General features: G+C 35.1%; 3 protein-coding genes across 5 annotated transcripts; 1 reads left to right on the top strand and 2 right to left on the bottom strand.

Moving 5' to 3' along the window:
• Positions 1 to 583: 583 nt before the first annotated feature.
• TRM11 (tRNA modification 11 protein) lies at positions 584 to 5,553 on the bottom strand. Of its 3 annotated transcripts, XR_015231278.1 has the most exons (7): positions 5,075 to 5,553; positions 4,228 to 4,439; positions 3,301 to 3,618; positions 3,104 to 3,178; positions 2,668 to 2,742; positions 797 to 1,490; positions 584 to 739 (listed from the first exon to the last, which is right to left on the bottom strand). XR_015231278.1 is itself a non-coding variant. In XM_086655950.1 (6 exons), the coding sequence occupies exons 1-6, from the start codon at positions 5,286 to 5,288 to the stop codon at positions 936 to 938; spliced, it is 1,449 nt and encodes a 482-aa protein (XP_086512076.1). In that variant the 5' UTR covers positions 5,289 to 5,513; the 3' UTR covers positions 584 to 935. The 3 variants fall into 3 exon arrangements, 2 of the variants coding, with proteins under 2 accessions (XP_086512076.1, XP_086512077.1); XM_086655950.1 differs by having other exon boundaries at positions 584 to 1,490; positions 5,075 to 5,513; XM_086655951.1 differs by having other exon boundaries at positions 584 to 1,490; positions 4,228 to 4,425; positions 5,075 to 5,488.
• Positions 5,554 to 8,072: 2,519 nt separating this feature from the next.
• On the top strand, positions 8,073 to 11,023 carry LOC147569458 (uncharacterized protein C57A10.07). The gene is made up of 3 exons (XM_086655947.1): positions 8,073 to 9,130; positions 10,256 to 10,380; positions 10,516 to 11,023. The coding sequence occupies exons 1-3, from the start codon at positions 8,527 to 8,529 to the stop codon at positions 10,840 to 10,842; spliced, it is 1,056 nt and encodes a 351-aa protein (XP_086512073.1). The 5' UTR covers positions 8,073 to 8,526; the 3' UTR covers positions 10,843 to 11,023.
• Positions 11,024 to 11,530: 507 nt separating this feature from the next.
• LOC147569459 (glycolipid transfer protein 3-like) lies at positions 11,531 to 13,524 on the bottom strand. Its single transcript, XM_086671995.1, has 6 exons — positions 13,277 to 13,524; positions 13,089 to 13,144; positions 12,362 to 12,492; positions 12,103 to 12,235; positions 11,857 to 12,000; positions 11,531 to 11,756 (listed from the first exon to the last, which is right to left on the bottom strand). Exons 1-6 carry the CDS (start codon positions 13,476 to 13,478, stop codon positions 11,721 to 11,723), a joined length of 702 nt encoding a protein of 233 aa, XP_086528121.1. The 5' UTR covers positions 13,479 to 13,524; the 3' UTR covers positions 11,531 to 11,720.
• Positions 13,525 to 26,716: the final 13,192 nt, after the last annotated feature.

A 26,716-nucleotide genomic window follows, 5' to 3' on the forward strand; every position in this document is an offset into this window, starting at 1 on the left:
AGAAGGGATAATCCTAAATGTTTTGAACTGCCATTTTCGACAAAATGCAGAGCTGATCCTTTTCCATCCGAAGCAGAAAAATCGACATACAGGAATTCTTTAAAATACATACAAGGTCGTAGAAAGAAGAAGAAGCCCACTTCTGACAAATACAGAGTTCTTGATTACTGGGTGGTTTGAAATTGAATTTTAGAATTCAAAACAGAGAACATTCTGAATTACCCTTTGGATTTCAATCAATTGAATAGTAGGAACGAAGTTTGTAGCTAATCCTGTTTTTTGATAGTTAGAAGCCATATAACATATAGAACTAATTGGTATTCTACAAAATACAGAAAAAGAAAAATTGATTTACCCAATCCTAACTATGATATATGATATTGAGCTTATTAAATCAGACCCCATTTATTTATAATTGTTGTAAAAACATTATAAAAAAGCGTCAGAGCACCCACATTTACTCTGTTATACTCACCGGAACGTCTGAGTTCGATTGATTTCAGGTTTATCTGAATAAGTCAATTGAGATTAGAGACAATTAGAATAAAGAAAGAACCATACAAGTAAACAACAGAAGGGCTCATGCAAACATAGTCTCATCTGAACTATCAAACTCTCCGAAAACACTAAAATCTGAAATATAAATTATAAAGGTTTACAACACTAGAATAAATTAACTTCCTACAAAAACTTGAACCGTATTGGTTAATCTCATGACTAACGTACACATGGTAATCGACTAAATGGTCTAGAATAAGAAAGAGAGAAAACAGTATCGGTTAATCTCATAACTAACGAACACATGGTAATCGACTAAATGATCTAGATATAGAGAGAGAGAGTAACCGTATCGGTTAATCTCATGACTAACATACACATGGTAATCGACTCAATGATCTATAGAAATAGAGATGGAGAGATCGTGAGGAGTTCGACTATACGTACTTTCCTCGGTACTTCGGCTTTGATTCATTGTTAGGCTTCAACTCTCCTGCCCCATCAGGCTGGAACTCACCAGGGCTAAAAACAGCAGAATGAAGATTACCCTCTTCCAACCACTTGAGATGGTTTTCTTTGAAATCCAAATGCATAACCTTAGCTTTCTCTGCAATCTCTGTGGTGTATAATCCTGTCTTCACCATTGTCAACAAATATCGACTATAACGAAAACTTAGAATTTGTTCACTAATGGCAACCAGGGTGAAACAGGGGTGCTCGGGGAAATGGGGTTCAGTTGAACCATCGTCTCTTAGTACCGGATAGAAATAGACAAGTCTTCCTCCCATTACAAGCATTTTAGCGGCTAGGTCAAGTAAATCGTGAACACATTCTGCTAAGCAGTAAGGGGCGGTCGACGGTATGTGATCTACCCTTTTGTCATCGGGAACCGTGTATGGACCAATTACACCTTTCATTAGCTTTCTTCCTCCAGATTTACGGGCACCAGCACGAACTCCGTAAGGTGGATCACAGATAATTGCATCGAACATCTAATAAGTGTAGCAGACACAACAAAGAGTAAGTCAAAAATATTAACAACTGTGGCAAAAATTGAAAGAAAACAATGAGGATAGGTAACAATGTCGAGAGAAATATTTGCATGTATCAGGATTCCGGCATCTAGTATACCATTAAAGATTCTTTGTTCTTGGTAAGGAGTTAAAACATGAACTATGTGCTGCTAAATATAGATCCTCGATTGGCTAGACTAAATACGAACTCAGACAGCTATGTTATAACATCATAGCTTCCCAATTGTGGACAAAATCGTAATACGATTTAGACTTAGCCCAGTTCAAGTCACTACTCCAATGGAATATTAACCCTTTTAAATCTTCCACTTCTGTTACATTATGGTGGCTGGATTCCTTAAAAATCTAATAATTCCAATCCTTCCAAAGGCGCCAAATGATTGCAAAGTGGATCAGTTTCAAAGCATCCTTTCCTGCCATCGGGTTCTTCATATTCTGCCATTGAATAATTGCCCAATCAATTGACCTTGGGCTCCAACTAATGCAGAAGGCGTTAATTTAGTTGAACCACAAAGCTGTAGCCACTTTGCCATGCACCAAAAGGTGGTCTGTTGTCTCTTCCTGCTCCTTAGAAGGAATGCATCTATTCACAAGTTGGAGCATCCCACTTCGTAAGATGGTCGACTACTCGACTCTGGGGAGCTTATGAAGACAAACAGCAGAAACAATAAAGCTGACTCTAGGTTTCCGAAAAAAAAAATAAAGCTGACTCTAGGTTTCCAAAAAAAAAAATAAAGCTGACTCTAGGTTTCCAAAAAAAAAAATAAAGCTGACTCTAGGTTTCCGAAAAAGTAAATAAAGTTGACTCTAGGAGGGACTCGAGGGAGTCTTTTGTTTCCAAATGAAGACAACTCATCTTTTTTCCTTTACAAGTTCGACTTCAATTGGATTTCTTTCTACTCGTGCATATTTGCTGAGTACTATACTTTAGCAAAAACGAAGCTTAAAAGTTAGAACACACTGACGCTCAAAACATCAATTCTTTTATATTAAAGAGTTAGGAGCGTATATGCAGTTTCAAAATTATTTAACCAAATTACCATATTTAAGCGTTGTTCAAAACAGAGGACCACATCTACCTACTGCATGAGAAAAATAACAAACTTCGAGACAAGCACTGGTAAGAAAACCGTACCTCCTTTAGCCCAGAACGCCACGGAGGAAGGTTATTATCCGCTCTCAACAGAGAAATTGGCATTTGTAACCCATACTGCAAAAAAACAAGAAGACATAAGAAACCATAGGTTGGTCTATGAGCGCTTCTCAAGCTTTCTACTCACAGCTGAAATCATACCAAAAGAAAAGAAGATACGAGAGACTGGTGCTTCACCAAGAATTTTACATCACTCCACATTCACCAATATGCCCCCGTCATCTAAAATAACATTTGTAAGATATGGTTGGTAGAGAGGTTATTTAGTGTCTGTTTTCTACAATTCATTGGGTAATTGGGAATGAGAAACAATTTTTGCCAACGGGCACATAGGATGAGTGAACAAGTGAATGCGGGGCGCAATGACAGTTTGACAGCACAGCATGTTTCGACCTCTTGAAACAATGAGAAAATTTACCTGCTTAAAATTACTCCAAACATTACAATCAGGACCACGCCCATCGCGTACTACCCTGATGTCAATGTCTGCACCCTGAACAAATTCACGCCAGCTCAGTTCAGACAAATAATTGCTAAGAGTGTAAGTGATACAGATAGATATATAATATCCTTGAAGAAGTCATAGAATAAAAAAAGAAGTCAGAGAGGTAAGACCATTGTCATTGCTCCAAAATGTGCAGCAGCAACAAGGATGCTCCCTGTGCCAACAAATGGATCATAGACAAGTTTTCCTGGGGACGCCAGAGCTTGGTTCGCCATAAGAAAAGCCATTTCTGCATCCATGGCTGTGGGACCTAAGTAGTTCCGGCTTTTCAACTGATAGGTTGGCAAAAGCTTCCTATCTGCTACCCCAACTTCCCGGCCAAAAAATATTCTCTTTCCAGCAACAGGTGGAAGCCCATTGCTTGATCCATAATCATCAGTTTCCATAACCCAAAACTTATGATCAGGATTCTTTAAATTAACTCGGCCCTGAAAATATACAGAACATGAGAAGTGGTACTAGGTAAATCATAAAATATCTAATACTAAAGTAAAGCAATCTTCCGACTGAAACTGAAAAAGTTTACTAAGACTGCGAACCATATAAAGTATTGGTCAAGATCTACAAAAATATAGCACAAGTAAAGAATGTCTTAAAGTAATAGTTGAGGCCAGAGAAAGTGAGACAACTCCAAGATAATAATTGTAGCGAGAAAAAGGTTAGCGCTATTTTACGTGTACGATAACAGTGAAAATACTGCTGTACGCCACTACAAAGAAATTCGTAAATAAATGGATAACTTTTATCAATATCTATATATATTTGGTACTGCCAGTTTTATTTTTCGCTTCAAGGTTTCACTTGATCAGCTATTCAATTCCATTTCGTAGAGATTCTCATGTTTAAGGCACATCCTCAGCTATATTAAATTAAAGACCTGCCTCAGAAACATGGCAAGGGAACATCATGGTCGCAGCGGCACAAGATGTGCAGTTTAAAATGAAGTTGTCAAAACAGATACTATAGAAATTTATCAGCCATGTTGCTCATAACTCTTAGAAACTATGCTTGGAACTACTCAAAGACAGGAGAAACACCTTGAAGGGTATGTACGAGAACTTCCGTATACGTTCGTTTTGCTCTTGAAAGCTGAAAGCTTTGCCAAAACTATCAAAAACTATCCTGAATGTGGTATCTGGAGTCAAATATGGTACTTTCCGCTCATCTGGATAACCTTTAATAGCCTCTTCCAATTCTTCATAGCTATTTCCTTCGCCCCAGAGTTCATACATTCCCTTCACAAGGATACCTGCAGTTGGTCAATTGATAATATAAAGGAAGTGTCTAAATTATTTGACAGTTGATTTGCTTGAACAATTCTTTTATCGACGTGTCTGTATATTCTCGTGCTGAACAATAGAAGGTCGAAGTTTTGACACCTCGAATTTCATTCCTAGTGCGACGGATCTTCGACGGATCCCTAATATGTCATGATCTCAAGGATTCGGTATCTAAGCACGTATAACAAAAAGTGATAGTCTAAGTGGGCACTCCAACTGCAATTTGTTCAGATTTTTGGCACTTGGTTGTGCTAATGTAGGAGCCATTTTTGAGTATTCGTAGCTTCTAAGCACAATTTTCTCTTTTCTTTTCTTTTTCTTCTCTTTCATGGTTAGTAGTTAATTGTATCTCCAAAGGCTAATGCCATTGGATTATATTACTCCATTCTATGAAAAATTGTATTTTTAAAAGTAACCCTAGTTTAGTTTGCTAACTTAAAGTTTATTGTTTGTCAATTAGAACACTTCACAAGTTAATAGTTGTGACCTAACTTGGACCTTATAAGTTAAGGGTAATGATTAAAATATGCATCAAAACTGAAAGAATAAATTGATCAAGTAAAAAAAACTTAGAAAGCAAATGAGAAGAAGAAGAAGAAATTACTTCGTTTGGCAATGTTCATTGCGATTTGCTCAGAAGGAAGATTGACGAAATGGAAAGGACAATCAGGGTGGTGAAGTAGTGGAAGTTTCCATTGTAAAGAATGGGTACCACCATCGTTTTCATCATCAAAAGCACCAAATAGTTCAGCAAGAGCTTCAACTTCTGCTCTTCTGTAATCCAACAATCTATGGAAGAACACGCACAGATACCACATCTCTCTCTCTCTCTCTCTAACTTACTTCAGGGCGTCAGAGGGTAGTGCGGCTAGTGCCGTTGGTGCAAGGTTGAAGAAGAAGTGTCGTCGTTGCGTTGGTATGGTAACTATGGTTGAAGAAGAGGACGCCTAAAGAAATGTAAAACCCCAAAGCCCTGAACCCTTGAAAAAAGAGGCAAAATGCCCAAACACGTCCAACCAAACTATACCTAATAATTTTGACACAATCTAAGCAAAGCCAAGTCTATTTTGCTTGGCCAACAACTGGTAGCCCGTTTAGTAAGTGTATCTATTATGCGATGCGGAAGACTCAGGTTCGATCTCATGAAAGTACAAATCTAGGAATATTGAATTTAAAGTAGTTTTTGTAGGCTTTAGTAGGGGTGAACATTTATTATCCGAACCGACCAATCCAAACCGATCCAAACGGATTTGGGCGGTTCGGGAATCGATCCAAAAGTGTTTCGGATTGGTTCGGCTAGTAAAACCGAAGCCTTCGGATCGGTTAATGGATGAGGTTGTCGGATAACCGAAGCAACCGAACCAAACCGGTATTTAAAACTTTTAAACTTTTAATATTATAAATATATAAATATTTATGATTGGGTGATGGATGGATGGCTGAGATTTAATCCCTGACTTTGTACATCAAAACTTTTATACATCAGAACAAACACAAAAATAAATATAAAACAAACAAACCCTAGCTTTTTGCTCTCCCTCCCATTCGATCAAGACCACAATCTCCCTGAATTTGTTAATGGAAATTATGAAAGAGAGGGAGATTTGGTTCGGTTATCCAACCGAACCAAACCGGCCATGTAGATTTCGGTTGGATAACCGAACCGATCCACCGATGGTTTGGCTCGGTTAAAACTTTCCAATAACCGAGACTTTCGGTTCGGTCTATGGATAAGCCGAAAAAATCTGTTATCCAACCGATGAACAGCCCTAGGCTTTAGGTCATTTAATTTCGTCGGGCTTTAGATCAGTAGTAATTCGACAGTTATCGTGTTTATCACTGCGTATCGATGTATCAAATGTCTTTGTAATGAACATTAGTTAATATTCAAAAAAAAATAAGTCTATTTTGCTTGACTTCAACTTGATAGCAAACTAAACTAACCAATCTTATGTTTTTTAAGACGATTTTCGAAGACAAACAATTGTAAGATCTACTGACATGATAGAAAAAGAATGGTCGAAATGCTATTTCCAAAGAGATTATAACTCTCTAATAATGAGACAATAAAATTTTATAAACTCAATAATGTGATGGGACATACAAGATTGTAAAGTAATAATTACACATTTTACTATAAGATTGAGAGGTCGGGGAAAGCTTGATTTTCTTTTTCTTTTTGTTGAAAGAGCTTGATTCTCGTATGGAGTAGTTTATTCTCTAGATTTCTCTCATGTCATTTTATAAATGTACAATATTAAACAATGTAAAGGTAATATTGATAGTTTTTAGATTTTATCAATGTAAGATTTTTTTTCCGAAGGTAGTCATATACTTCATAATAGTTATATGTTTATTCCATACTCGGCGTGCCCATCAAATATGATCTAATGGTGTGAGGACTGAGGAGAGGGGGAAGAAGAAGTGAGGGGAGATGCCATTGTTGGGGCTTTAGTTAGGCCTACATCAACTCTAGGTGTCCACACGAGTGCGTGTGTTATAGTGGGTTTCTAGAGAGGGTACTCAAATAACCATATGAAATGATTCGACAGAAGACATGGCGAGACGAGCTATTGAAAGGCTTCAATTTACAGGTAAAGGACAGAAGAAGGGTGTACTCGTGATGTTTTATCCTGAAGAAGACAGTTGTGGTTTATGAGATGGTGGTGAGTTTTTGTTTCAATGGTGGTTTGGTAACTGAATCAAGAACTGATTCAGAGAAAGACAGAAAACATGAAATTAGTTCACCATTAACGCCTCAAAATTACATCTTCTAGTATCCCAGCGACACTTTATCTATGTACACTTCAAATCCGACCGACATGTATCAGTTCTTGCATTAATCTCTGCACTTGAGCGGTACTTTCTCCCACTTCTTTGAAGCAATTAGCCAAGCATGCAACGATAATATCCTTCAATATTGTCTACTCTTCAAAGTTAGACATCATTGAAGTTAGATCGAAATCTAAGATCGATCCAGTTAGTGATGCGGAGCAAGGTAGAAGAGAGAGTTACTTGTTTTCTATTTACTTAGTACAATAAAGGTTATGTTTCTTTGTTGGTCTTTAGGACCTGTTTTGTTGGTCTTTAGGACCTTTTTGTTATTTTCGTTTTTATTCAGTTCTGAATGTTATGATCATAGACCACTTCTGGGAGTTTCTTCATCAACTTATAACTCTCTCTCTACCGATGTATCGAATTCAGAGGCGTAAACCGGAGATCTGCACGTCGACGGTTGACGGCGAGAAGAGAAGAAGGTTAAAGAAGCATCGGTTATAAAACTACCCTTAGATGGTTAGCGGCGACTGCACCAGAAGTAGCCCACCAGTTAGATCAGACAGCTTTAGAGGCACCCCAAGTGGCATAACCCGTCTTGTCTCTCCGGTTTTGGTTGTGTCTTTGTTATTTTAAACTTCATGGTATAATTCTCATTAGCCTTTTGGTCTTTAAATGAAGTTTGATTTCAAAAAGAAAAAAAATCAACTATAGTAGGTGACCCACGTGGCCACATCCTGAGGTAAAAAGGTGTATGGACTAAAGTAAAATAAAAGTCAAGTATTGGAGTAAAATTCAAATATTAATAATGTAGGACTAAAATTAAAATATCTAACACGAGTAGCATTCCTAGTCAAAGCTCTCGTCTTCTTCTTCTCTCCTCCATTCCCCTTCCTTCTCCATTACGAATTTCCCAAATTCAAATCTCAATCCCCAAATCTCCATCTGCATCAAAATTAAAGATCAATAAGATCTTCTTCCACTTCGAATCCATCAGAGTAAGTCAATAATTCCTTACCACGATCAAATCTATATTTTCTCAAATCTTGATCCCCTTTGAATCTTCTACCAAAATCACAAATTTGCAATATATTATAAACTTTCTTGTCATAATTCTTTCTGGGTATGTTTAATTTTATCTTGATATTCTGTTTCTGAATCGAATTGATGTCTCTCTTAAACAAAAAACCCTTGTTCCCATAGGTTTACTTTGTCTCTCTGTATTTTCTCTCTCTAGATTGCTTAGCTTGTTAAGCATAGAAGTGAATTTCAAATGCTACCATGAATATTCAGTCTTTTGGGCAAGGAAGTCCTAAATCTTTTCAAGCTTACCCAAGAGGTGATTTTGATTTAGAATCAGGAGGAAGTTCTAAGAAAATTAGAAAACCTAAAACATTAATCTCTGTCTCTGTAAAAATGCTTAAATCCTTTGGAAATCGTCTACATTACTATTACAAATTGCATCCAGTTCTTGCCCTTTTCATCTTATTATCATTAGGAATAACAATTTTGATTATTCTTTCAGTATATGATAGTCAATTTCGAAATATAAATACCCAAAAGAGATTTGATTTAGGATCATCATCAGATTCATCATACCCATTTGAAAAACTTCAAAATCTTGTAATGGTAGCTGGACATTCAATCTATACAAGTAATAGTTGTGGGAAATTTGAATTAGAGGATTCATGGTTTTTAGAATCCTATCAGAAGCATCCTGGACAAGCAGCTACTTTCTTGTCACATATAAAAGAAGGGATTGAAGTTGCAGCTAAAGATAATGAAGCTTTGCTTTTGTTTAGTGGTGGTGAGACTAGGAAAGATGCTGGTCCTAGAAGTGAAGCTCAGAGTTATTGGGCTGTCGCAGAATCGAAAGGCTGGTTTGGTAAGTTTATTTTACTTTCTTTCGCTTCTTAGTTTACATGCTTTTAGGTTTTCTTCTAAGTTTGCAGTTCGTTTGAAGTATTGTTGTTCGTGTTGTTAATACTATACAAAGACTACGGTGGGCCGGGGGCGATGGTTATACTCTCGTTTTGTAGAATACAACTATTTGATATAAATAACTACTCCTACTACGTTAGTCGAATTTTATCAACATGTGAAATTGTGAATGATATATTTGTATATTATATTATATACCTCGTGTCTCAGTCGTTAGTTACAAAAATATCAAAGAGTGGTACTCAATTTGTGATCATCATGCTTTATTGTACAAGACTCTCAGCCGTTCAGGAAACATAAAAGAATACCATCATGTTTTGCTATATGGGTAGTCATTTGCATGATGAAACACCAAATTTAATATGGTTACTCAAAAAGGCGTTAGATCAGAATGGTGGGCCGACCAAAATAGGATATAGAGCATTTTAGAGCCACAACAGTATAGGCAAGGCGTAGCTTGGCAATACTGTTTGTCCTTGTTATGGCATGGAGCTACTTTCTCGTCAGAATCCAAAGGGCGGTTTCGATTAAAACTTATGTGCAGGTAGCTAACCTGGAGGAAATAGACACAACTCTTTGTTCTTCGATGTAAACATGAGATAGAGTCATCCTTTTTTTACCCATATGTAAAGGACTTTATGTTAGGTGATTTCTAAACGAACAATGACGGATATAACAGCGGGTTTGTTAATTCTATGCGCTCAAAAACCTCTATGCGTAGTGTGTATATGTAGAGTTTTCATGTTGCCTTAACTTCGGTTTGAGGTCGGACCTCGTTCCTCTCTTTAACATTAAGAACAAAATAGGTACTGATAACTCCTGTCTTTGCGGCGCTTCAGTACTTCTCTCTATGTGTTGCTAACGTGTAAAACTCTCTAGTCGTGGGGAACTCGGCAAAGCCCGATTTACCAAAATCATATTTTGAGTTTTAGTAATAACGAAAAGCTTCCAATTGCTTTAGAATCAAGAGAAACTGTGTTTAGAATTCCTCATATGGTTGCATAAAAAGGTTATTTAATTTGGTTTAGGCTTCTGATAGTTCTTAGTAATTCAATACTTTCTTGTTCAGGCAAGCAAGACGATGTGAGATGGAGAGCCCTTACAGAAGAGCATGCAAGAGACAGCTTTGAGAACCTTCTCTTTAGCGTTTGTCGATTCCGCGAGCTCACAGGCACATATCCTCAAAACATAACTGTAAGCTCTCCACTTCTTCGTCTGACTTTTGTATGATCTCATGCTTCCACCCATTCCTTTCGATCCACTTTTTCTCAAACATTTCTTTTAGTCGGTTTCTCAGTGACAGGTGCTTCTTTATGTGATATGGTACAGGTGGTAAGCTACGATTTCAAGGAAGAACGATTCGCAAATCTTCACCGGTCAGCAATTGGATTCCCTAAAGATAGATTCTTCTACTATGGTACTCCAGCCTCATCTACTTCAAAAGCAGCAGCATTAAAAGGCGAAGCTTTAGTTAGGACTCAATTCCAAGATGACCCTTATGGATGTTTAGGACCTCTTCGTCGCAAAAAAATCGGGCGTGACCCATTCCACCGTTCAATACCTTATCCGTTAGGGTGCCCTGAAATTGAAGGACTATTCAAACATTGTGGTACTTCTACTTATGCAGGTATCCTTCCATGGCCTCGTCCAGTATAACCCAAAACCCTTTTTTTTATACTGTGTTTAATCGAAAACATCGAGTTATGTATAACATAGATATATTTATTAGGTTTTTGAGCTTGGCAATGCCATTGCTCAGTCCTTTTTTCTTCAAACATACCTTAATCTTCTGAAACAACTTCTTTATATTAGCAATACATACTACCATGTTGAATTAGTAGTGGCTAGTATAATTTCTATGGGTTCAATAGATATTTGATTATTACTAGTAATTAAGTGCATTAATGAGATTGCTGATACTCAAAGATGGGCTCGACGATAACCCATCACCTGAAGTTGGGAAGCACACCCTTTCGCACTCAGGGTCTTTTAAGTCCAATCAGTTACGGGCTCCGACGAGGGTGGCCTATGCTCAACCCATAAGTTGTTAAAGAATCAAGGAAGTCTTTTTCTTTTGTTTTTCAAATCTAGATTGTCATTGCCAACAATTGTATAAAAATGGGTTAGAAATATGATGAACATTTTGAAGGCACTCACATTTCTTTACTATAATGAGGATAGGGTTTTTTGTGCCATAAAACTTCCTTCCATCCAAATTCTTTCACCATGGAGATGTTCCAGAGGTTCTCAAAGTCGGACATATAGAGAAAATAAGAGGCCAACAATAGTATGTCAGAGGCCAAATAAAAATTCGCCCTAGAAATAACGAAGAATTCCCAAATGATTTTGCCATTAAAATTAATGATATATTAAGAAGATCAAAATCGAAAACATGATTTAACTTCTTGTTCTTATGAGATCAAATGTTACATCAAAAAATATGTATAAAACAATTAAAACACAAATTCCTATTTACAATTAGTTAATATATGTAAGAACCGAACGAGTACGAAGTAAGAATGTATTTCCTTCCCTTAGGTGGATTTCAATCGATCGCAGTTAAACTTTATCTGCAAAATTAATAAGTCGAGACATTAACAAAAATTGTTCACTAAATGAATTGTTAACTAATTATTCGGACCAAATTCAAAAACTACATAAAAAACTTACCAAAATGGAGTGAATCTGATCTAAAACAGGTGAAAGTGTAGAGATTAAGATCTTTATATCTTGGATTAGCATATCATGATCTTTATCTTTTGCCATTAACAAGTCAATGAAGATTTTTTTGTCAGGAACCAACTTAATAGCTACCTGCAAGAATTATGTTTATGAGATACAATCTTCATTTTTCTAGTAATTTTGCTGTAAATCGAAAAACAATTAGGATCAAATGATAATTAATTCTCTAATTACTTTGTAAGCTATTGAGGCAATCCAACCATGCCATGGTCTCAATGTTGTGTTATATGATTCTTCTACTACTTGCTCCATAGTCATTCCTGGCTCCATTAATTTGCTTAGTAAACTTAGAGTGAAATCCATTGACCTAGTAGTTGAAAGAAAATATAATGTCAATATACATATATAATGTTATCAAGTTTGAATGCTCGAAAAAACTTCCCGATTCACATGATGTAATAGAGTGAATTTAATGAATATTTAGTGGCTTTACCTTGTTAGCCAAACAAAGGATCTTGTACAACTGAGAAGTTTCCTTGCGCTCCCTTCGTTCTTCTCTTTCTTCAATATCTCAACCAAATTTCCATATGTCGAAGAATCCGATTTATACATATTCTCTAATCTCTATATATATAACACATAAACATGTATATGGATAAGAATTTAACTACCATATTTTCATAACACAAAAAATATCATGACGCCCATAACATGTACAGAAATTGGGATTGTTGTATTTAGTGTAAGACAACAAAAAAATGATAGGGAACAAGAAAAACTAGACAGATTCTGAGCAGAAATCTTATGTGGTTTTTTCTGATTTGTTTTCCGATGATTATGATCCACTGAACCAAGAAGCATAGCAAACCACATAAGGTTTCTGCTCAAAGTCTGTCTAGTTTTTCTTGTGCGTTGTCATTCAGATGATACAAACCGAACAATTCAGGTTTCTATTAATCGGTGAAAATAGACAAACTTCTTTAGGAAATGATCATGTCTCTTAGTCTCTATTGATATCAGTAATTCCGTTTGAATATGCATGCAGTTCTAGACGGTCGTACGGAATTATAATTTTAGTCTCATAAGATATGGAATCGGTAAGATATTTGCATGAAATCGTGCCAGAACACTATTAACTCCAAGTTTAGTTCTACGTCTTCTTGAGAGATCAACTTTCTAATCTTACTGTTTAAAAATAAAATTCGCATTAGTGAACTTACCTCAATGTTTTGATGGACATCTTGTCTTAAGACAGCCATTGAAGGTCCTATTCTATCTGCAAAGGTTCATGATATATCATGCATGTCATGGTCATCATCCAAGAAAGAGGGAGAGAGAGAGGGGGAGAGAGAGAGAGAGAGAGAGAGAGAGAGAGAGAGAGAGAGAGAGAGAGAGAGAGAGAACTAACCAAGTAATTGGAGTAGAAGGAAGTTGGAAAGATTTAAAAAAGGCATAGTAGAGACATGATCATCATGTGCATCTGCATGACCATGAGAAGCCATAGTAGAGACTTTATGATCATCAGACCCTTCAATAGCAAGTGAACTAGTAACCCTAATACTCATACGTAACCCTTCAATTGCACTTCTTATCTCAAACCCATTCTCCATATCTCTCTACTCCTCTCTTTATCTCTTTAGATATCTTATGGCCCCTTCTCATCTTATATAAACATAAATATATATGTATATGTATTGTTGGTTGTTGAGCTATCACTTCCTTTGATTCCCTCACAGTGTGAAGATAACTACTCACTTCAGGATCCCTTTCTCTCTCCCTCTCTCTTTCATTAATTTTTTTTTAAATATAAAAGTCAACCAATTAAGATGAAATATGATTAATTCCTCTACCTACACAAAATAGATTAGCAAGGGCATAGTCGTCACTACCGATTCCACACCTTTGGAAAAGGTCAACCCTACACGAAGTAGCTAGGGTTAATGCCTGAAGATCTATTCATTTGTACCACTTAGCAGAGCCGTGGGTAAAGGGGTGCCACCGGTGCGGTGGCATAGGGCCCACCTTTACCCAGGGGGCCATCACATAGACCGGTGGTCAAACAAAAAATTGTGTAATTCAGAAAGCTTTGTACCGTAGGGTAGAAATAAAAGAAAAAGAAGTTTTAAATGATTTGAACTTTTCTAAGTATTTAACAATACTTAAACTCAAGTGCTGTAAGAGGTTTGAAGTGACATTTGAGAATGTCCAACTTTGGGAATTACATGCCTATTAATAGACTTTTTGATTTTCTTCTCTAACCATTTCTCTCTTCACTCCAAAATCCAAATTCACCTTTTCTCTCTTTCTTTCATCAAAGACTTCTTCTTTCTTTCACTTTTCTTTTTAATTATTTGTTTTCTCTCTCTTTTCTATGGTACTACTTAATATAATCTATACCAATTATAAATTTGTAAAGTTCAATACGTAAAGATAAATTAGAAGAAGACAACATTATTTCTGATATTTTCAACCTCCTGGTGATATTTTCTATTCATATCTTCCCTTATTTCATTAAAAAAAATATTCTAAACTTTTATAATTTATTATTTACTTATCTAAACTTATCTGAATTTGAATATATATATATATATATATATATTATGTTTTGTTGACAAATGAGTCATAATTTATAAATTACGAAGATTTAATTGATAATTTTGCTTAAAAAATTTCAAGTGAAAAAGGTTTCACAAAGTCACATAAAACACAAAGATTTTAGTGTTTTTTTGTTTATTTTCTATTAAATTTTTGTTTTTTAGTTCAATATATATTGATTTGGAGGGATTATCAGTTTAAAATCATTTTTAACTACTATTTAATAAAAGTTTCTTAGTTTTCGTTTATAGTAAAAGGGACCTCTTTGAAATTTGGCACAGGGCCCTGAAAATCTCAGCCACACCCCTGCCACTTAGATCATCTCCTGCACAACACCCAAGATAAACCCTAAACATAAAATCCTTTAGACGTGAAAAATCAAAGGTGTCCGTCCTGAAAAGTAGATAGCTCCATTGTCTATTTCTTACTTGATCATTTACAAAAACTATAAGAAAGATAGTTACGAAAAATGTATAAAATATATATATTGACTATAAATGAATTATTTATTAGAAAATGCTAAAATCACAAAAGATTTTAACAAAAGAAGTCGTCCAGCTGATGTGGTTTGAAAGTTTGACTAAATCGCATGCGTTGAAAGATGAATATCACAACCGCCACATCAGCTGGGTAACTTCTTTTGTCAAAATCTTTTGTGATTCTAGCGCTTCCCTTTGTTTATTTACGTGTCCCTTAGAGATCCTCAATGTTGTCATATCATTTTAGACATTTAAGTTGAATTTTGTATTGAAGATGGTTTTTAAAAGAAAATTTCTACAAAAATCATAGAGTATATGGCACTCCAAGTTTTAGTGTTTTAGTGTTTTAGTGTTTGAGCGTTGCATTGGAGACGTTCTTAGAACTATCTAACCAAGTCGGTGAACCCGTTCTTAGCGTCTTCTAACCTCTAGGACTAGAGAGCCAATTGATAGAAACAATTGAACTAAAGTACTTGTTCGTAGGCATCATTTTGGATAACAGAGTGAGTAATGCTAGAAGAGACCACAAGTCAATACCTATTTCAAAGTACAAATCTAGACGTAATCAAAGGCCTATATTTTCGAGTCAACTTTCTTTCTTTCTCTTAACAAACTTTTTCACCCTCCATTGATTCATGTTTAAGTTTGAAGTATATCTATTTTTGTAGCGTCTTCTATAAAAACTCTAAAAAGGAATTAGAGAACCAATTAGGAGTGGGAGATTTTTGGATAAGATGTTTCCGACAGATGATTTGTCCTAATCTCATTCATGTAAATAGTTAGTTTTCCGTGAATTGTTTTTTTTTTATATATAATATATTCTAAATTAAAACTTCTACATTGAATTTATAAGGTTGAGAAGGGGAAATTAAGCAAATAACATGTCAACAGTGACTACAACCCAGCATTTGACCTAGATAGAATGATTAGTTTTTTCAACAAAAAAAAAAAAAAAAAATAGATAGAATGATTAGTTTGATTATATAGATGGATACTATTGTGTAATGTTAAATAATTGATCATTGTCATTAATTAATTACTATTATCATATTCATGAATCGTAATAAGTTAATATATTGTTACACTATAATAAGAATCGAATTACAGTTGTCCGCACAAGTTTGTGCGGCGGTCATAGACGTTTAGTTTTTATTAGTAAAATAGTAAGAAAACAAAAGCAATAAAAAAATGGAGTATATAAGTATGCATCTTCTCAAAAAAAAAAAAAAAAAAGTATGTGTCACAAATTATGGTGGACCTTGCCCTAGTCCAGTTGGGCAAATTGGGCGGCTTGGTCTTCACTAAAAAAAAATGGTACATGCAAAGGAAAGTCGTTTATAGATAGGAGGAAACTGTAATCATGTTAGAACCATTAATACTAAGTTTTGGAAATTGGCACTACAAATTACGGGGTCTTTGGCGATGGAATAAAGTCGTCATGGACAAACAGAACTGATACCATCTGTGGTATCAATGACAGAAGCATTTGGGGATGCTAATATTCACAACGCAGATAGTATTTGCGACGACACCGTCGTTAGGACCTAAATTCAAAGGTTCTAAACATGTTCGAAAGACCCTTACCGAATTAATGTATAAATCAATATAACATAAATCTTATTGGAAAATAATTGTTACTTAGAAAATAACCAACATTCTAATGAAGACTATAATTGCTATACGTCATTTGTTACGCCCAGCGGAGCAGACGATGTTTTTTTCTACACTCACTTTAAGGAAAAACAGCCCTAAATACCTAGGTTTGCAATCTCTTCATCTCACATCTTATTGCTACACTATCTAGTTTAGAAACAAACCATTTGTTTATGAATGAAAACAATTGAACCAAAGAGTATATCATATTTCACTTTTTTTTTTGATGAAATATCATATTTCACTTGGGAGGTGACTTTTGACACATTCCAATTGGGTAAACCAAACATTACCTATAGTTTAGTGGGAAATAGATATTGTAAAACAATGGTGAATTGGTGATGATATGGCAACTAGTGATGATGTGGCAAAGGTTGATTGAGAGCTTAAAAGGCATTTTTGTCAAACAAAAAAAAATGTCAAGTCCTCTTCGTGGTCGACAGTTGACCTTTCCTCTTATGAACCTTCTCCCCATAGAATCAAATCATACTTGTCGGATACGCTGACCATTAGTATTTGATAATTAAATTAATTATATATACAAATTTTTGTGAAAAAATATATTGTTTAATTACAATCAATACAACTCATGAATCTTAAAAGAAATTATATAATTGTATTTATTTTTTTCCACTTTTTATATCTATTGACAAATTGTTCCTCTCTAATAAAAAAGACAAAAGTACTACTGTTACTTAGAAAAAAAAAAAAAGTGAAGGTCAAGTCAACTACATGCCATATTACACCCTACCCATGATCAACAACAAAACATTCATTTAAGAAATCAAGGTGATGGACGGTCTCCAATGTGAGAGAGAGATACCACGAGGAACGACAAAGAGAATGAGATTCACCCACTCAATTAAGAAAGAAGATTATGACAAAATATGACCGTTAATGTTAAACTTATGCACGATTTTATCTTTCAACTACGACAATTCTAACGTTTTTGTTAAGAAATTTGATGGTCGGACACAGACATCCCTAACTACAGCGATAGTAAGGGTTTTCAACAAAAAAAAAAAAAGACAATGATAGTTAAGGTTAGTGGGTTTTATTGAAATTGTATTAATGGCAACGATGCATAAAATGATGAGAAGTGTCTTAGCAAAGTAGACGTCAAAGATCCCAACAATGTTTAGCATCAAATCTGATGCAGGCGCATCCCAAACGGCCCCACAAGGCCACACGAACATGTCCTAGTCGGCCAAAGATTAGCAGTTTAATAAGAGTCCTAATTTAAGTATGATTCATAATGAATCTAGATTTAGGAAGTTTCATTATTTTTAGTGTTTCTATTATTTAGGAAAGTCCAGTTTGTGTCTATCAAGGAAAGTCTAGTAATCTATAAAAGGGAGTCCAGTCTTTGTTTATGACATATTGAAGAGAAAACCAAATCAAAGTTTATAGTTTATTAAGTTTATTCAGTTATTTTACCGTTCTTCGTTTACTTTATTTATCGTTTTTATATTTCCGCTGCGTCTACATCATGTGGTATTCAGAGCCACCAAAGTTTTTGGATAATGATTTTGGAAATTTTTTTCCAGACCTGGTAAATCCATATCGATCGTATTCTATTCGTCAAGATGATTATATTCAATCAGATTATACTCATCAAGGGATAACGAATCGATGTTCATGTGCATCATGTGTGTATGAGAATAAGAACTCGTACGATTATCATTGGAATCCGGGAGAAACCGTACGAGAAAACTCATCGCAACCTCCATCCTCTTATTATCCGACAAACACCGAACCACCACCATCACCACCACCTCCGTACTCTTATACACCACCACCGTACTCTTATACTCCACCTCCGTACTCTTATACTCCACCTCCGTACTCTAATCATTCACCACCACCGTATTCATCATCACCGTCACCACCCCCACCATTGTCTAATACAACTTCACATTCATATTACTCTTACACACCACCTCCGCCCTCGTATACACCACTACCGTACTCACCACCATATTCACCATCACCTCCATCTTCTTATACACCACCTCCGTACTCTTATTTACCATCACCTCCATCTTCTTATACACCACCACCGTCACCACAAACGACGTCTGCCGAAACGGTTCAATCACTACTATCCGATTTAGCTAAGATTCAAGATATGTGTGACGACCTCAGAACATTAATACGTCAACCATATTCTTCGTCGATTTTATCTTTCAATCATGAAGAAGAAAAAGAAGAATACAAAGAAGTGGAAGAAGTTGATCATGAAGAAGTTGAAGAGGGAGATTGTGAAAAAGATGATTCCAACTACAAAGAAATAATAGAAGAAGATGATACCAATAAAGGCGTTCACTTTGAACATAACAAAATTCTTTCGAATTTGGTGGAAGAAAAAGTTATCAGTGGCTTAGTTACTTTTCGGGATTCAAGCGACAACGTAATCAAGTTCAAAATATTACCCTTAGTCAACGTTTCTTTGCCCTTAGGAAATTCTTATGCTAAGACATACTTGGGTAAACCCCAGAAAGATGCTCCAAAGTATTGGCTTAATTTTTTTTGTCAATTCCACCATGTATACTTCCAAGGGAAGTGAATATGACACCATAGAAGTTGGGCAAGGAAATTTGAGGCTAATTTATAACTACCATGAAGAAAAACGTACTCACTATATTCATAACAGAAACTCGATCACAACACCCTTGAATCAATCGTACAGTTTCTATTCTGGATCATCGTCTAAATAAGGCATTCCTTTGCTCAGTGAAGACTATGATTTTTCTCACGACGAAGAAATTCTTTACTTTGTTTGGGATCCAGGAGCCTTTACAGTTTCACAAACTCGAACTTCGGCTTCTTGCGTTAATCCTTTTGGAAATATCTTTCAAGGATCAGATTTATGGGTTACGTTAATGGGTAATCCATCAAATAGAGGTTATCTTCAGCAACCATCTTTTGTTACGATACAAGATCTACAACCACATATTGTTCCTGGTGAGAAGATAAAAACTTTTGGGCTTAATTATGATGGGTTTAGTTTTTGTGTTGCTAGTATGTGTCAATTATATCTTGTAGATACAAGAAAGCCAATGACTCTGGTATTGGGGAGGATTCATGGTATTGATAAACCAAATTTTATTGAAGTGTTCAAATTGATGGGACTGATCATTCACGTCTCTAATGTGTTCGATAAGGAATTTCTTAGAAATATTCATGCGATAGGTAATTTTGCTACAATACCTTCTAGAAAAAGCAGGGCTTATGTCAAACATATAAATTTTGGAACTATGTGGGCTCGGAATGTAACTAAATTTTCACGTGATTATCGAGTTCGGGTTTATAAAATTCACGAAGATGAACATGGGAAGGTAGTTTTTGAGTATCATATCAACGCTACATGTTTCCAGATCGATATCTTAATCGCACTTGGTTATGCTTCTACGAGTTTCTTCTACGGGTTTGAAGATAGTCGACACCTTGTTCAGTTATTTCAGGTGGTTATGAAACGAAACAAGGTGGTTTTCATATTGGAATTGAAGACGACATTCATTGTTGTTTTCCCAATAAAGAAGGTTGTATTTGTGATTTCTTTCCTCAAACTCAAAGATGACGGTCGATGTCGCAATTTGTTGGATATTTCTTCACTATTGTTGATTTTGCGAATCTTGGCGCGTCAAAGGGTCCGGATTCTAGTGGGTTCACTAGTCCATCATTGTCTTCTACGTATTTCCAAGAAATTTCGTGAAAAGTGGGCATTACGGATCGGTATGGCAAAACTCACCGTATGCGGGTGCATCAAATTGTTTTCTTCATCGAAAAGGTTCGGGACGAACCTTCTGGGGAAAGGGGACCTGATGCAGGCGCATCCCAAACGGCCCCACAAGGCCACACGAACATGTCCTAGTCGGCCAAAGATTAGCAGTTTAATAAGAGTCCTAATTTAAGTATGATTCATAATGAATCTAGGTTTAGGAAGTTTCATTATTTTTAGTGTTTCTATTATTTAGGAAAGTCCAGTTTGTGTCTATCAAGGAAAGTCTAGTAATCTATAAAAGGGAGTCCAGTCTTTGTTTATGACATATTGAAGAGAAAACCAAATCAAAGTTTATAGTTTATTAAGTTTATTCAGTTATTTTACCGTTCTTCGTTTACTTTATTTATCGTTTTTATATTTCCGCTGCGTCTACATCAAAATCTCAGCCTTAGATGAGAAGAAAGTGAAAAAAATATCTAAAAAAAGCTTGTAAAATTATTCGAGCCAAAATTTCTTTACATATTTTAACATATACGGGGATATAAACAAATGAGTTGGTCACAAAATAGAGACAAAATTTATATTAAACATAATATTATCAAGATACTAATTTGAGTTCATAAACAGACATCTAATCAAGATAGTTATACAGTTTAGATAATATGCTTTAAATTTCAATTAATACGAGACATTAAACCACCAATGATATGTACACGACAAACTGATACCAGATTAACTTATCCATATATGAGGTTCTCATTATTAAATCCATTTGACATAAATCGAATCACCTAATGGATCTTAGCTACCTCTTGACTTTACAAAGAAATAAAATTGTCTGGGTCCAGATGAATAGGTACTTGACCAGTTGACACTCCCTGACAAAATTTTGTCAAATAAATAATAACTTTTGTTCTTTTATATTATTTTATGTCTTTTAGGAAGTAAAATTTATCTCTAGATTCCATCTCATATTCTGGACCACAAAGTCTATAGGTTAATTTTTTTTTTGTTAAGGAAGTCTATAGGTTAATTGGGTTCATTTATGTGGATTCTTGACTATATTGATATTAGTAGTGTCATATAAATGGATATTATAATAAGAAATGATATATGAGCCGACCATAATTAGACGGCTAATATGGTCGACTCGGATTCCCTAAACATGTTTTATAGAGAGAAACAACCTTGGTTGTGATGGTCCCAAATTGTGGGCCAAACATAGTCGACTAATCGAAATATAGTAAGAGAATATAGGTGATGTATTAGAGATAATAATGCCTATAATGTGAAAACCAGATTAGTCACCTCCTTGACACCCTATGTAGTCACAATTATCCACCCATTTTCGGGTTCAATTACAATAATCATCACTTTAGATTTCGGCATCAAGAAGAAAATACGACATGAAGAAAAAAATTCGACATCAAATAGAAATTAACAAATGAATCTGTAACAAATTATGAAGAGAAGACATCAACTGATCAACAAGACAAAGTTGTATTCGATTAACAACTTTCTTCCACAAATTCATGAAATCTCAAAATTCTCCACTAATTGTTGTGTTAGATGTATAATAACGTTCACGACCTTTAGGGTCCTGATGTAGATTGTTGTGGAAGCGTAAAAGTAATGGAATCCACCATTGTTAATAAACTAAACTAACGAAATAAAACTGATAAAATAACGATAAACAATAAACTTGATTAATAACTTGATAAATAATAAACTTGGTTGATAATATTCTCTGATCTGGTTAACAAAGACAGACTAAACTTCTCTTATATAGAGATTGTACTTTCCTAGATAGACTCAAATAAGGAAATAAGATAACTACTAATAATACTTTCCTTGATTGCTAAGACTCATAATTATGGAAACCCTAAATACTTAATTATAGAAACTACGCTAATGTAGCTTCTTGACCGTGAGGCCCACTATCACCATGCCCGTGAGGCCCAATACGAAGATGGTCTCCATCATACTCCCCCGCTGCGGAACAACTTGCCCCCAAGTTGGTGTTGTCATAAAGCGGATCGTCCAAGTAATGAGGATATATATCAGCGATGTTGAAGGTAACTTCGGCGACGAGTTTGAAGGCAATCCTTAGTTCCCACTTTTCACGAAAATTGCCGAAAATCCGAAGAAGAAAAATATTGACAATATCACCAATTATAATGTGAAACATATATTGCCAAGATACTCGCAAAAGCAATACCAACGTAGATACGTCTAGTAAATTGCGACATCGCCCGTCGTCTTTTAGTTTAACGAAAAAGGTCACATATACAACCTGTCTTGTTCTTGGAAAAACAATGGATGGCCATGAAGATTGGTTTGTATGATTCTTTGAAGTTGAAAGCCATGAAGAAATCAATAGAGGAGAAATTATTTTATGATTCGACACAACTAATTCTTCTCCCGGGATTATATACGGAGCAAATAATTTGTGTGAGCTTGTGTTATTCATCTCATTGAACTTTTCTTTCTCCGTCATTGAAAAACTAGTATTTATTTTATCAAGAAAATCTCCTTCAACAGTGTCGACCATGGTAGTCAAAGAAATTTTGGATAATTCACTTTGTTCTTCTTTTTCCTCAGTCATTGAGAAATTTTTGTTCTTTTTGTCAAGAACTTCTTTTTCAATACTATCGAACACGGTGACCGAAGTAACATTGGAGAACTGTCTACTTGATTCAATATTTGTCTCCACATATGAAAAATATTCATCTAAAGGAAGAAAAACATACCTGAAGATGCTTTTCAATGTAGTCCAATCGTCTACGAATTTTTTCCCTTGATTAATGAGTCCCCATTGCATTGCATTGAATTGTTCATAGATTCTTTCGGACATATGTTGTTCGATGAGAAAAACCTTATCTTCATCATGGATATCTTGGTTTATGAACCAATCTTCCATATGTTGAATCCAAAAATTTATATGACATTGACCGTCGAAGAGAGGAATTTTAGAAACGGTATTAATTTTTTCTGGATATTTTCGATCAACATAAAATTGTTTAGAATCTCGAAAGGGATCCCAATCTAAACGTGGAAAAATTTTCCAACACTCAAGGAGAGATGTATCCATGAAAAAAATTTCATCTTTTGTTCCCAGATTTTTAAAGCTCTGAATACCAGCTGATGTAGATTGTTGCGGAAGCGTAAAAGTAATGGAATCCACCATTGTTAATAAACTAAACTAACGAAATAAAACTGATAAAATAACGATAAACAATAAACTTGATTAATAACTTGATAAATAATAAACTTGGTTGATAATATTCTCTGATCTGGTTAACAAAGACAGACTAAACTTCTCTTATATAGAGATTGTACTTTCCTAGATAGACTCAAATAAGGAAATAAGATAACTACTAATAATATTTTCCTTGATTGCTAAGACTCATAATTATGGAAACCCTAAATACTTAATTATAGAAACTACGCTAATGTAGCTTCTTGACCGTGAGGCCCACTATCACCATGCCCGTGAGGCCCAATACGAAGATGGTCTCCATCAGGTCCCCTTCGTGATCTTCATGATCTTTAATTTGTGACCTTTAGAGTATTTTTATTTTATTTTTGCAATATTATACTTCTTTCTCTTCATGTTGTCTTTACTATGTAAGTTTCATGTTTGTTATTTACTTTAGTAAATCCATGTTGTACTCAAAGGAGTAAAACTTTCAAAACCATGTAATGTTTTGGATTGTATTCCTTCCTGTAAATGAAGTTTTGGTTTAACTCAAAAAAAAAAAAAAAATTAACTATTGTTTCGTGCTAGAAGTAAGTTGTGACTAATAACAATTATTTGGCTTTACTCAGTATTAGAAACCATTCTAGTCGATTATATCAATAATTCGACTTATACCTAAAACCTCCCATTCATATTTAGCATCTGAGACATGGGTACAAATCGGAACGCTCCCCGTTACTCTTGAATAATTGAATACGTAAGACTTCCGGTCAGTGACGTATCCAGGATTTACTTTGAGGGGGGTCTAAAAAATACTACGTCCCTTCTAAAAATGACAATTATAGAAATTTAAGCAAATAAATAAGTAGTTGTAGATTTATGAAAAAGATTATTGGAAAAACAACAACAAGATTTGAAGATTAGTATTCTAAAACTGGTTAGGGAAATGCCACTAATTTTTGAAATTCTATAAACCTAAACTAACACCACAAAAAGTGGTTGTGGGGTTTGAACCTACGACCTTCTAAATCCCTCCTAAATTGCCATGAATTCCGACAATCTACCAAGTTACAAGCTATGTTAAGGTAAGTCACGAAATACTGTATGTTCTTGCTTCAGAGCTCCAACGGAGTAATAAAGATAAAAAGGTGTACGAGGGGTCTCGAACCTGCGACCACAAGAGTGGCAAAAATGCCCTTCAACCATTGGGCTAATCACAATTGTCATTATCGGTTGCAACCTACAACTACTTATACTGTTAAGATATTCTTTTTCGTTTTTTTTCAAATATGGTATAGGGGGGTCTACAGACCCCCTAGGCCCTATATGAATCCGTCACTGCTTCCGGTAGGATGTTCCAGACTCCAAACAGAGCATATCGAGCATGGGCTTATTCGGGTAGTCTTTAGCAAGACAGTGAGAGGCGCCCTTAGCAAGATTGCGAGGGAGCGCCTTTAGATCTCCCTGATGGAAGCTATAGCCAAAACCAAGCCCAGAATCGGATCAAGGCCTGATATTTGGGTCCAAAATAACTATGTCATGTTCTTAAAATTTTGGGCCTTTTATTAAGTCATTTGGTCTTGAAAATTGCATAGAAACACAAACTCAAATTCCATGAAAAATGACAGAAACAAAGATTATTAAAGATTTGAACCAACCCCCCAATGCCACCATATAGAAAAGAAATGAGCCGGAAGAACATGTAAAGAAGAAGATCCAAGAAAAGAAGATGCAAAAGATCAAGAACAAAAATCTTGTAACTAGCTTAATTTTAAAACAAATGAGATTTGTAGAAGGAGACGAGATAGAGAGTTTAACGGAGGGAAACAATATCAAAATTTCATAAAATAAGAAAATATTTCACACAAAATGAAGTTAAAAAAAACGCAATTTATGCAAGTTTACTGATTCACCAGTTCACATAATTTTATTAAACCATATTTCCTGCCCTCCTGGATTACAACATCCACTGTTATTTATGTTAAGCATTGGAAACATATCGATTATATTAATACAACAAACTTACCTCTTACCTTGATTATTCGACAAATTTCATTCGTATTGTCATAGATCTTTTAAGAGTTATAACGCGTCATTTTATTTAGCCGATTTCAAATATACTACAAAATTATTGATTATTTACTATGAGGGACTCATTTCCCGATCATTATTTCCGGCGACTCCTCCCTCCCTCTTCCTCTCGGGCGACCCCAAACAGGGGGCAAATAAAAGTTGAATTTGGTCTGTTCGAAATTATCTTTGGATCCTAAATAATTTCTCCCTAGATCCCTAAAGTAATGCAACCTTGTTGTGATTGTTTGGAAGGAGAGAGAATTGCATTGTTTTGGGGTAAAGATCGAAAAGAAAAATGGAATAAGTGGGTCCAATCAGACATGATACATGACTAGGTGTAAAGGTAGTTTGCCTACCAATGTCCAGGCTCTTACCTCAATACCAATATTTCATTTTATTGATTCAAAAAAAAATATATATATTTCATTTTATTCCCCATTTTCAGGATCGGTACTAACTATTCCCAACATTTATAAAAATCATATTATAAAACTCCTCAACAGTCAAACACAAAATAAGAGCTTAACAAAATACAATTATTTTACTCACAGGGATCAAAGTATATGACACACCCAATAACTCATTCAGTTATTATTACCGTTTTTAAAATAACAATTATGAACTTAGAAAAAATAGTTCCAACGAAAAACTAACAATATGTACGACAATATGAGTGTGTATGTTTTTCGTTATTAGGTGAGAGGGTAGTTCTCCTATCTCCATCATCTAACAAATCCGTCTAGTTGATCTTTATATATATTGACTAATAAATTATTTAACTCTTTAACTGATAGTTTAATTAGTATTTGGCCGTCGTTGTCTTTGTATCCTCTTTTTTTTTTCTTGGGTTATCTTAAGCAGAATGAAAAACAAGAAATGACGTGTGAGAGTAATTGTTTTTCTTTTTATTTGGTGAATCAATTGGTCTATTGATTACAGAACCACCAACTGATTAGTCATATACAAATGTTGAACAAATATATCGGTAGAATAACGAGAAATAAACCTTTATATGAACATGTTGATGCATTCTCCGTAGATTGGTTATTTTAATCATGTGACCATTTGAAAGTGGCGAAGGAAGAAAACAACAAACGTCTCGACGTTCTACCTCTGCAAGTTGGT

Source organism: Eschscholzia californica, unplaced genomic scaffold (genome assembly GCF_041429995.1).
Source record: "Eschscholzia californica isolate CP2 unplaced genomic scaffold, dmEscCali1.0.p SCAF_1, whole genome shotgun sequence".
In the NCBI taxonomy this organism is placed as follows: domain Eukaryota; kingdom Viridiplantae; phylum Streptophyta; class Magnoliopsida; order Ranunculales; family Papaveraceae; genus Eschscholzia; species Eschscholzia californica.